Source organism: Euwallacea fornicatus, chromosome 23 (assembly GCF_040115645.1).
Source record: "Euwallacea fornicatus isolate EFF26 chromosome 23, ASM4011564v1, whole genome shotgun sequence".
Taxonomy (NCBI): Eukaryota; Metazoa; Arthropoda; class Insecta; order Coleoptera; family Curculionidae; genus Euwallacea; species Euwallacea fornicatus.
In genome coordinates this window covers 2299258-2311497 of record NC_089563.1, presented here as the reverse complement: position 1 = coordinate 2311497, position 12240 = coordinate 2299258, and the positions used below count along the sequence as shown (strand labels likewise).

General features: G+C 36.9%; 2 protein-coding genes across 4 annotated transcripts in view; one reads left to right on the top strand and one right to left on the bottom strand.

Annotated features, from left to right (window-relative positions):
* Window positions 1-63: 63 nt before the first annotated feature.
* Window positions 64-6143, top strand: Grip163 (gamma-tubulin complex component 6). The gene is made up of 15 exons (XM_066295716.1): window positions 64-495; window positions 567-787; window positions 846-1314; window positions 1390-1598; window positions 1654-1946; window positions 1999-2221; window positions 2280-2514; window positions 2580-2772; window positions 2846-3180; window positions 3234-3677; window positions 3734-4041; window positions 4093-4420; window positions 4519-4769; window positions 4825-5069; window positions 5394-6143. The coding sequence occupies exons 1-15, from the start codon at window positions 357-359 to the stop codon at window positions 5713-5715; spliced, it is 4215 nt and encodes a 1404-aa protein (XP_066151813.1). The 5' UTR covers window positions 64-356; the 3' UTR covers window positions 5716-6143.
* Window positions 6144-6213: 70 nt separating this feature from the next.
* The window catches only part of LOC136346514 (serine/arginine repetitive matrix protein 2-like), a 36884-nt gene continuing 30857 nt past the window's right edge, over window positions 6214-12240 (bottom strand). For 2 of the 3 annotated variants that reach the window (XM_066295713.1, XM_066295714.1), the window contains 5 exons: window positions 9181-9234; window positions 9016-9127; window positions 7481-7607; window positions 7120-7271; window positions 6214-7055 (listed from right to left, as the gene is read on the bottom strand). In XM_066295713.1, coding sequence (XP_066151810.1) covers window positions 6932-7055; window positions 7120-7271; window positions 7481-7607; window positions 9016-9127; window positions 9181-9234 — 569 coding nt within the window. In that variant the 3' untranslated portion in view covers window positions 6214-6931. Of the gene's footprint in view, window positions 7056-7119; window positions 7272-7480; window positions 7608-9015; window positions 9128-9180; window positions 9235-12240 lie in introns of those variants that run through there. The other variant, XM_066295715.1, reaches the window with a different exon arrangement.

The window sequence follows — 12240 nt, the reverse complement described above, 5'->3', positions numbered from 1 at the left end:
TTTTCATTGACAGTCGCAAATGAACGATTTATGTTATTGACAGGAGTTTACTCACTTGATACGTCACAGTACATGTCCTTTTCTTATGCATGTATATCGAGAAGGAAAGATATTATAATCCTAGAATAATATAAAGTCAGTTCCTTTAAATTGTTTGACCTTGACATAAGAAGAAAATTCAAAGCAAAACTTTTTTTTTAATTATAAATTTGTTGATGTTTAGTGAATAATTTATTTGTTCAACTGGTAATTTATCAAGAAATGAGCATGTATTCCACAATATTTAAAGGATAAATAATTAATTAAATTATAATATCCTGATTTCAATTACCAATAGGTTCCTGTTCTTAGAAATAATGGAGGAATCCAATTCTATCTATAGTTTAATTACCAATCTCTGTGAATCTTTTCATTTAAGATCGACAAAACTAAGAAAAGCACGATCAAATTGCTACGAATTGTTACTAGGAAAAGTTCAAGCCAGGAACCCCAGAAGTAAGCCCTATTGATGATTAAGTCATAAATGAGCTTATACTAACCTAAATCGAATGCTATAATTTTTTCAGAGTTACAAGATATAGAAGGCATCAAAGACCCAATATTGAATTTGTTGGCTTGGTGCTATAAAATAAACAAAGATTATGGTTTTACAGAATGTGCACGAGAATTAGAAAATACAACTGACCAGTTAAAATCATTATATAAAGATGATATTCAGAGTTTCAATAGAATATTAACATTTTTACTTTGTTTGAAAAACATCCCAAAGAATACTAATAAGAAATTGGTAAGACCATTGATTTTTTGTTTTGATATTGTTTACTAGTGCATTACAATAATTGCAGGATTTGTCATCTCTTCCCAATATTGAAGATGAAATGTCTAAGTTTAACAACATGTTTAAATTTCCTCAAATCAATGAGCCTCTCAAGGAACCAAATGATATCTTTCAAATTTCATGTCAACCCATAATTTCTACTAGTTTTTCTTTCAACTCCAAAACCAGTATTGAACCAATTTCAGCATTGTGCAGTGTCTCAAAAGATGACTCCTACTCATTACCTAATAAAGATAATATTTGGGATGTAGTGTCACAAATGAAGGTTTCAAAAAGGAGGAATTGGGAGAGCTATGGATGTGGGCCACCTGATATGGAAAGGCCATTTTTATCTGAGTTAGGCGAGTTTTCATCCTTGTGGGTTGAAAACTTGGAATCAATGTATTTGGCTAATAATATGATCCCTAGTTTTACTACTATTAATAATAAATTACAGTCTAGGAAGATGTTCATTAGGGATTTGAAGTACTTGTTAGGTAAATTTTAGTTTATAAAAATAGAGTAATTTTGAACTCTGAAAGCAACAAAATTCAGTGAATTAATAATTTTAGTGGGAATGCCAACTGAAACTTTCAATCTAAGCGTTCAAGAAGAATTTTTCATTTGCCCTGACATTATGGTGGAAGGAATTACTCAAGATGCAATTCGAAGGTACTGCAATAGCTTCCTAATTGCCGGCACTTGTTACAGAGTCTTAAACCAAATGGCAACTCCAAATCCCAATACTAGAAAGTATAAATATCCAGGCTTCGTTTTTGCTGTGAGCAGTTATTGTTTTTGCAGCAATATAATACTAAATTTGAATATAATTTCAGGGCTTTTGTGAAAGCTTATCTCGTTATCTGCAATACTATCGCACTGCAATTATTAGCATACCTGATGAAACGAATTTTTTAACAGTTCAAGAAAAAACTCAACATTTGCAGGTTCAGTTAACAACTATAGCTTCGATATGCAAAGTAGGTCCGTTTTCATCTGAAAATGAGCATATACCACATGGTGTTGGGCTTTTGAATTATTTGTATCAAAAAGTACTGGGTCTCTGTGATAGGAATTTATGTATGGTGCTATATTCCATTCTTTATCCTTGTTGTCAAATCTACTTAAGGTAATAGATTCATTTGCTAACAATCGTTGATGAAAAATGGTGACTTTTTTAGTCGGTTTTTGCAACAATGGTTAATCCAAGGGGTATTAAACGACCCACACGGAGAATTCTTTATTATTCCAAATATGAAATATCTAGCCACACGAGGCCGTACATACTGGTCTAGAAGTTATGGAATCAGAGAAGACGTAATTCCAGATTTCTTAGTTGATTTAAAAGATGATATTTTGTTTTGTGGGAAAATCATGAACTTGCTGAAAGTTTGTAATCCAAATGTAAGGAATTTGCGGCCGAAATTTTTTCATTAATTTCAATATGATGTTATTGATGTAGAATAAATTATGTCTGTACCTTATGGGAAAAGATCCGCTGGTGTTGAGCTGCTGTATAACAAACGACAGTTTGATAGAATTGGAACAAAGGTCTTCTAGGTATTATTTGAAAGCATCTGAGGAATGCGGCTTGAAATTAAAATTAAAAGCCAATACTGAAGTATCGCGTGAGGAAGATAGTGCTTATTTGTATTTAATTGCTAAGAAACGCGCTGTTACGTTAAGACGAATTGAATGTGAGTAAAATTAGCGGGTTTTATTTGTTGCAAGAATTTAGATGGTTTTTGTGAAAATTGTTTAGTGGAGCGTCAGAAAGCTGCTCAAGAACAGCGGGATAAGAAACTGGTGGAATTTTTAGAACTCAAGGGACAATTTGAGGCAGCTCTTGAGCAGAAACAGTTAAATGTTTACAAAAATATTAAAAGAGAGATAAAAACTATTGAGGATGACTTGAGAATCGAACAATTGAGGGAGAAACTAATAGAGGAAGAAGCGTAAGTTTGATTCTGTCAAATTGACTGCAAACTCGGGAAAAACAATAAATAACTTATATTTTTTACATTTCAGTTCAAAAATGATAGATTACTATGCGAAACTATCTCAATTAGCGGAACTACGCAATGAAAAAATCAACAAACACATAAAGACAATAAACACTATCAACATTGAAACTGCCCCTATTTCCGAGAAAATAGGATCAAAAAATGAATTCATTCAGGATAAAATAAATAGTTCTTCGGAAAGTTTCTATTCAGCTCCAGATGAGAATTCCTCAAGTCCACAATCAGATGAGGAGTACGAGTCTTTGAGAAGCGATGAAAAGTGTCGGGACACGGTAAATATACCTAGTTCTGAATCTATGGATTTGTTGAATGCCAACTTTAAACCCAACCACAATGAAGGTTATCTAAATTAATATAAAAAAAAAATCATCACTAACCTTTAAATTATGTAGATTTGAAACAAACTGGTAGTAAATCTACAGTTAAGGAAGACACCTCTAATTCAGCACAACCGGAGCAAAACTTCAATAGTATTCAACAAGCTGTGGAAAACTTTGAATTTGCTCGTCGCATTAAACATAAAGTCTTGAATCAGGAACTAGGAATAACCACAGCGGATTTATTCGAAAAACATCATAAAACTAAGGAGACAATTCCTACAACTCACTTGACAGAGGCACAAAGAAACAAATTGAAAATTCTTTCTTCGGAGTTCGGAATTAACGTTATGAGAGATGAAGTAAAGACTGAAGGAGTTTTGACTGCGGCTCAAATGAATAAGAATAAAGTTATGGGACATTCTGCTTGTTTTTCCGCAAATTACGGAGAGGGAGATAAGGAGTTGGATAATGAGCGTTTTGTTAATAAAAATTTCAAGAGAACTATTGGTAGTGTCGGTAAGTGATAAAATTATAATGTTTTAGAACAAATATTTTTATAATTGTGTTAATAGAACATGGTGACTCCAAATCATCAATGAAAAAATCCACTTCACTTCAGCTGGATTTCACCAAAAACAATCTAAAATTCGATTCAGATAAAGGAATTCCCATGTCAGTAGACTCTACACCAATGAGCGATTTACCCCAAATTGTTACCCCCATGAGTGATTTCCCCAGAAGCGCTACTCCCAGCAGTATGATCACTAGCACAGAAACTAAGATTGATAGTTTTACTACCCCCGGAGAGGGCCTTCATTTTGATGACATTTTTAGCTTCAGTAGAACTTCCAGAACTAGCACCACATCATCTTATTATCATGTGAATATGATTAAAAGCTGTAGAATTTCTTTCAAAACTTTTTCCTTTCAGAAACTTCAAGAGTATCGTCCCACGCCAAATTTCTCCAAAAGAGTTTCGATGGAAGAAGCGCAAGGTATCTCAAAAAACTCCCTAAAACTATTTTTACACGAAAGTGTTTCTATCCCGGTTTTAACTCAATTGAAGCTGGCTAATAATGAGATTTTGAAATATTTTATTTATGAGCTGAATTACTTGAAGCATTTAGATAGTTTGAGGGATTATTTCTTTCTACAAGACGGAGAGTTTGCCCGAAATATCACGGAGAATTTGTTTGAAAAGCTTTATAGCGTCAATTTTCCTTTGGATCTTATCAATTGCAGATCATTGCAGAGTTTAGGTAGGTTTAAATGATGTATTTAAAGCTAATAAACATTAAAATACAGCTCAAAAAAGTTAGAAACATTACAAGTTTAAGTTTAAATAAGTTTCTTTCAGTTTTTAGTGCCTTGGATAATTCTAGTAAATTTCAAGATAACTCCAATCACTTGACGTTTAAAATTAACAACTTGCCTAAGTGCTTCGATTTAGGAGATCCGGATGTTTTGGATTGTCTTTCTCTGGCATACAAAGTCCAATGGCCGCTAAATATTTTATTGCCTTCGGAGGCGGTTTCGAAATACGACCAAATATTTAAATTTTTGATTAAGTTAAATAGGATTTCCTGGGTTTTGAAGAAGATTTTTTTGGTATTTAAGGCTTCTTTTAGTTTTGTTAAATATATTTCAAGTTTGTTTGTTTTAGGAGTTTAAAATATTAGGGAAAGAAACAGGAGAAAAAGAGATTTATTTAATGGCTTCGCCACAATACAGAAGGTTGCAACAGTGTCGGCACGTTATGTCTCATTTTATGCAAACTTTGTTGAATTACATAGTGAGTGGAGTGTTGCAACCGAGTTGGACAGAATTTCGAAAGAGTTTGTCCTATGTTACTAATTTGGATCAACTCTATAATGCTCACACAGTGTATATTAAGGACATCATATTTAGGTAAGACTTCAAGTTTGGAACATTGTAAGTTTGTAGGTGTATAAAACCTTAAAAAAAATGAATGAAGTAATTTGAAACCACCAAACGAAATATCATAGACGAGGAACTAAATAAGTACTTGAAGAATTATCAGACGGTTCATACAGGGTATCCTGAAATTAGGTTACATAAATTTAACAGCATATTTTATTACCGTAAATAAGGATCCCCAGAGAAGAATATCAAATAGAATTAAATCGAATGTTGTCGTTTTTCATTATTTTTTATATTTTAATATTTTGTCTTCGTGAATTCGTCTTTACTCTACAATTTTTTCGCCAACAGGTGTATGCTGAACCAAAAATCCATTGTCCTTCGAAACCTCATCCACAAAATTTTTGTCGTCATATTAAAGTTTTACGACTATCTGAGGTCTCGTTGTTGGAAATGTGAGAAAGGCGCCTATATTCACCCAAATTTCAATAAGCTAGAGAAAATATTCAAAAACTTTGAGGAATTAGTTTTGTACTTCTTCAAGCTGGTTAGAAAAGTGTCGAGGAGCGGATATCAGCCTTGTTTAGCCCATTTTCTGGATATTTTGGACGTTAATGATTATTATTCCGACAAACTAGATAATTCTGTGGTCACAAGCGGAGAAGGCGGCTAGTATGCAGTGAAGAGGAATCGATTTGTGAAGGTCGATATAATCACACGCTTATTAATTTGTGTACAGCAAAAGACTTGAATGGTGTTATATATATTAGAATATATGTAACGTTTATTTTTATTGTTTATTTAAGGCGTTTAAAATCGTTAACGTTAAATATGTTGAGGTCAACACATTCAAGACAAAAGTATAGACATTTTTTTCTCCTCAATATTAAATTCAGAATAAAACTACATAATTTTTATAGTGATTTTATCATTATGAATTCAATAATTGTGATATTAGCTTAATTCTTCTAGTTATCTCGCAGTTGCTTAGTTATTTATCACGTTGTGATCACTGTTATACTAATTGAGAAGACTATTGTAAAATGCCATCCAGCGTTAAATTCTTTAATAAAGAAAATGATGAATTAAGAACTTTGAAAATGGGAAATATTTCTTATAATCATTTGCCCTTTTAATTTATGGATAATTCCAGGAAAAAAAAAAGAAAATATTAAAATTAAATAATCATATATTTTGTTAGATTATTCCGCATATCGATTTTAGTTTTATGAGTTTTATTCTAAATGCTGTCGACAATTAAGGCACATAGAAACAGCTGTAACATAATTGTTTTGCTTAACGATAACAATAATACAATGGCAAAAATAGCTTTTTGTTATACAAAAAGTGTTAGAAGCAAAATACCAAGCTTTTCTTGAAACATCCCCTAATAAAAATACGAATAAATAAGCGAATTAACCAGAGTAAAATTATATATAGTCAGAGGTTAATCAACGAAGTGAAACTAGCCACAATACCTAAACTTATTTGTAAAAAAACAGCTGGGCAAAGTATAAAAGATTGTACCTAAAATAAAAACTGAAAAAGTACAAAGAGAGAGATCTAAAGATCACTTGGAAATGCTTTTTTATGGCTCAGTACGAAAATAATCACAGTAGAGATGAATAAAAAAGCACCACGAATTTCTAACGTCGAACATTACAAAAAGAACGTAAAAATGACAAAAAGAAACGAAAACGCATTTCAATGATGAAATTTTTTGTATTTTACCCAATTCTCACAAATAAATTACAAAATATTTTACAATCAAGCAGTATTTACATATTTTCTGTTGAATTTAGATATGTATATCAGCACCATATTTAACTTGGGTAAAATATAAAAAACCTGGTAAACTACCTACTAGCCTTTTGGCTGGTTCAACCTATTTAATCTTCATCTTTGAACCGCCTGTAAATTGACTGAACATAGGTGAAGACGCACTTCCAATCCGGCCTTCGAGTTTCCAGCATGTCCTCGACGTCCAGTAAAGGGAATATATCAGCTTTCTCACTGAATTCAAAGAAAATCTCAGAGTAATTATGGAAAGAAATTTTCGTCCTGAGGTGACACTCACTCAGCAATTCGGAAGGCCAACTCGAAGTTGTATCTGCGATCCTTCGGCGTGAGGATACTGTAGTCGAAAGCGTCGGGTAGGAAGTGATGGATCAGAGCGCAAAAGGCTAATCCGTCTGCCCAGCTGCTTGAGAAGTTGTCTAGTTGAATGTTCTGAAATTATTTCGATTTTATTAGGTTCGAAAAGTTGAGCAAGACACACTCCATGCGATTAAAAAATAAAAAAAAAAAACAATCTCAAAAATAATCAGAGTTAAGAAGTGAGTTCACATCTAAAGCAATTTGAGTATCATAAGCTTGTGATTTGCGGGGGTGCAACTGCACTCAACGCTTGGTTAAACGTTTCAACACCAAACTCGTACCTCATACTCCTTAGTCTTCATCCGACACCAATGCAAGAGGCGGTCTTTAATTGTATTTGCGGACTGCGTCAGGGCCGGATCGGTGAATTTAAACATGGGCCCAGATCCGCGGGGTGTGCCCGGGGTGCTGTGCCGATCCGACAATTAAAGGGTTAGATGAGTGGGAGTGAGCACACGAGTTGTCAATCATTGAAGTGTTTTTGAGTTCGTTTATTAGATTTAAAAATGTTTCGTGTTGGACTTCCCTTGATTGACCATTCGAAGAAGGCATTTTTCATTTAATCAACTAATTAAGCGTAGGGGTGTCACGTGTTATTAAAGCGTTACTGGTATGGGTTTCTATGTGTAAGTAAAGTAGGGGATATTTACATGTCTTAGTGTACAGGATGTCTCTGAAAGGCTTGTACAAAATGTTACCGCAGATTTTTCAGACGGAATTAACGATTTGACCCAATTTACCTTAGTTCAACAGCGAACGGTTTTCCAATGCAGGACCCAGAAGTAGAAATAAAAAAAAGGAAAGAAAATTACTTCGCTTGTAATGGTACTATCTGAGTAATCTGTCGCGTAGGGGGGTTTTCAGGAGTCGGAAGTCAGAATTCGTTTGCACTTTCCATGCACATTCCAGAGGGCGGTGTCAGCGCTAGACGAACTCTTTAAAGTTGCACAACTTTTCCCTCACGCGGTATAAAATTTATTTACGACTAAATTCGTGTTTTCCTACAAGTTTTATGAAAAATAAATGAAAATATTCAATTAACCTTCAATTTTTAACACCTTCCAAAAATCTTCACGTTTTCATTTGAACATTTTTATTGTTTATTTGACTACGCTGCATGAATAAACAAGTATGTTATTTTTCTGGATATGCAGCAAAGTGGCACCATGACACCTTTTCCTCATAAAACATGTGAGAAAGTACGAATTTAGTTGTAAATAAATTTTGTACCGGGTTATGAAAAAGTTATGCCCCTTTAAAGAGAGTTTACGCAGTGCTGACTGCGCGCTCAACGTTGCGCGTTAAAAATGTAAGCGAATTCTGATTTCTCGCCCCTGAAAACTCCCTGTTGGGAGATATTGCTGAGATAGTAGTATTGCAAACGGAGTTTGTAATAGTACCGTCAGAACTGTTAATTAATAAAAACGTTGAAATATATACACTATACCAAATGTAAAAAAAAAAAATAAAAAATGAAAATTTAAGTTTTTTCTTTTTTTCTATCCCCACTTTGACGTGCTGCACGGTGAAAATCTTTTGGAAAAAAATTTTCAGCCTAACGCAAATTGGGTTAAGTCGCCAAGTTTCCGCCTCAGAAACCCGCGGTGGAACTTTACACAGACCTTTCAGAACTACCCTGTACACTTCCGTTAGGTAAAGTACAAAGTTTTACTTCATTTACTTTTACCCCGTCATTTTACGCCAAAAATTGCCAAAAGAAATAATGAATTGTTGCGCATTACGCTCAGGGTGGGTGCGCCGAATTTTCAGATTACGATGATGTTCGAGGTGTCGCAACATAACACACAACCCTTACCTTGGAGGGGTTGGTTTGTTGACGCTGTTCTGTTTGTCCAACTGGCGAAATTTTGCGAACGGCGACATGGGTTTAGGAGCCCTGACGTGTTGTTGGGCGACTCTTGTTGTAACTACAAATGAACACTTCAATCCCCTGAATACCCATAACGTGTCGCCTACAAACCTTTCGTTGTGGCATCGCCGACCTTCACCACCTCTTTGGTGACATCGACCGTGTCTGAAATCAGAGAGACGCTGCCGTTAGGTGAAGACAATGAAAATTTCATTAGAGATGATCGCAAAAAACTAGCAACACGTAAAATAACTATGTTAGCAACTGAAAACAACTTTGGGGAATCAAAACGATAGTTGCAAAAGGAGGGACATGTTGACTTGTAGGAGGACGTAGCGGTTTCGGAGTGTGACTCAAAACGGAAAGACAACTTTAGGTTGGTCTTAACGGCGAAGCGAACCAAATGCGAATTTGCAGGAGTACGTTTTTCGACCATTACTGAAGGTTCGGAATTGGTTCCCTTCTCTGCTGGAACGAGGTCCTCATGTCACACTCCAAAAATGTTTGCGCATTAGCACGATCTATTAGTGCCGGTGTACAAATTGAAAATAAATGATGAGACACAAACTATAGTAAAAAAAAAAAAACGCATGATGCTGCACAATGATCCACAAACTACAAGATGGACGAAAACAAACGTCGGTGAGGTAAGTTTGAACTGTGACGAGCGTGTAGGCTGTTGCTGCGTTTTAGGTGGACATTCGCATCAGTAGGGATTAGGGTGGTTTGGTTAAAAGGTGTAGCGTACACCCACACAGCATGTTGGCATTCCATTTAACTCCTCACCGTCCTAATTATCGTCCTCGGAGTTGCCTTAGCACCTCCCATCTGGTCCTGCATTAAACACCTCCCCTAAGACTAAATTCTTCTATATTCTAAGTCCGTTCCTTGGCAATGTTGGGTGTACGCCCACCACTCTCTCTTTCCCACTCAGAATTCTCATTTGTCAATTGAAACAACTTCTTCAGCAATCTACAATATTCTACGTTCTAAATCTACTAGTATAAAACGATGATTTCCACATAGTAACATTGAAATGGAATGAATAACCAAGAGTCTTCTTTGATACAATTAACCTATGAAGACTGGAACAGCTCGTCGAAAGCTTTGTCTATGTTATTTTCGTCCAGCATGTCGGGACACGCAATATCGGGCAAAGTCCTGCTTCTAACAATTCCCCCGCCGCTCTTCGACTGAGTGGAAATTTTCTGGGAGGTTCTCACTCTATTGATGCTCCTCTTCACCGTTTTGCCTCCAGTTTCAGAGGATTTAGTTCCGGCCAAGAAGGCCTCCATGGTGCGCCTTTTGTTCAGCATCTCCTCTTTGCTCATACCAGCCTCATACATTTTCGGCACGGACAAGGTGTTACTGGATTTGGACTTGACAGGTCCAGGTTTGGGGACTGGTTTCTGATCTATAGTTTGATGAGCCAAACAAATCTCATGCCAAGAGTCTGATTTGCTCAACACTTGGGAGTGAGAGGGCATTCTAGGGGACTCTGGAGATTTCACATTAATAGCCGGTATTGGTATGTGGAATTGACCGGTAATAACCGTCAAATTCTTCTCATTAAGCTTTGCTGTCGACCTAGTTTGAACACCAGAAGTGTTGTTGCACATGGGTTTTTGCTGCTGCATCGGCTTGACCACCCCACAATTCCTAGCTTCTTTGTGGCTGACATCCTCGAAGATGCTTTTGGCTTTGAAGCTGCTAGGTGCAACTGTGGGTTTTGGGCAGTCGCTAGGTTTATACTTGACCACCTCAAAGTTTTCAGGGTCACCTTTGTATTTGAAGCTTTGAGTCAATCCCGGGCTCCTGGCAGGAGCGTCCCGAGGCTTGTAACTGAAGCTGTGGCTTGGAGATCTTGCAGGAGATCTATTAGGGCTCTTTTGAGTTGTAGAATTAGCTTCTTGCTTGGTCACTTTCTGCAACGAATTCTTCAGACCGAAGACCGCAGCGATATCGTGCTGGTCTCTACTCATCGGACCTTGCTTGACCGTCACAGCTTGTTGGCTCACTGGACCGGTCATAACGCGGCTATTTACAGCGTTATATTCGTGAAGAGGTTCATCTGAGATTTGTCTTTGCACCTTGGAAGGCTGGCGCACCGGTTCGATGGGCTGCACCGGGACTTTGGGGCTAACTCTAAACTCACAAGAAGATACATATTCCTTCTCCTGATCCCCCACAGGCTTTCTATTGAGTTGTTGTTGGGCAACTATCGGCTCTTTGCCTGGAACGTGTTGGTAAACTACGTTGGATTGCGAGATTGGTTGTTGTTGAGGCCTGGGTTGATCATATTTGATTGTGTAGTTTCGGTTCAGAGGTTGATCGTATCTGATGGAATAATTCTGAGGGGTGTATTGTTGGTTTTTGGTCTGAGTATGGTCGTATCTTATGCTATAATTTTGTGGTAACGGCTGATTTTGCGGTCCGTGACGAATTGAATAGTTCTGAGATTGCTGAGTAGCAGGATTCGTTTTCTGTTCGTATGTAATAGTGTAATTCTGAGGCTGATCATATCTGATGCTGTAATTTTGCGGAGCAGACATGGATGGTTGTTGAGCAAGTCCCTTCACCGTGGGTTGATAATGTTTGGGTTGAGAGTACTGACTCTCAACAACGCTAGTTTTCACCTGATAAGTCTGAGGTTCTTGATTGTCGTAATTGCCACTCAGTTTCCTCACGTTGCCCGCTTTCTGAGCTTCAACAATCCCTTTATTCAAGTACGCAGGAGTTTTATCCGCAATATTAGCGCCTCCATGCGAGTTAAATGACCTGGGACTGGAATCTTTGCTGAGTCGCCTAGGCTTGGGCTGCTCCTGACACGGTGGCTGTTCGAACTTAGCTGCAGCCATGCTGAGCACTCTCCCCCCCGAGGTTGCGGTCCAAGGCTTTGATCCGATAACCGGAGATGTCACGGTCGAGCTTTCTACTGAGCTAGATAAGGGCTTGGGGCTGTATAAAAAGGAGGAGCCCTCATTCGATTTGATTTCACTTTTCAAAATTTCGTTTCCCTCCGGAGAGAAGACCAACGAGGTTCTTTTGCTTGCTGGTGATTGGGGAGTGGTCTTCTTGATCGGCTTGAAGGCGCTCTGCGGGGCGTGAGAGAATTGGTTTACTGGTAGAGGCTGAGGTACTACTCTGTATTGTTTATCTGGCTGAGTTTTG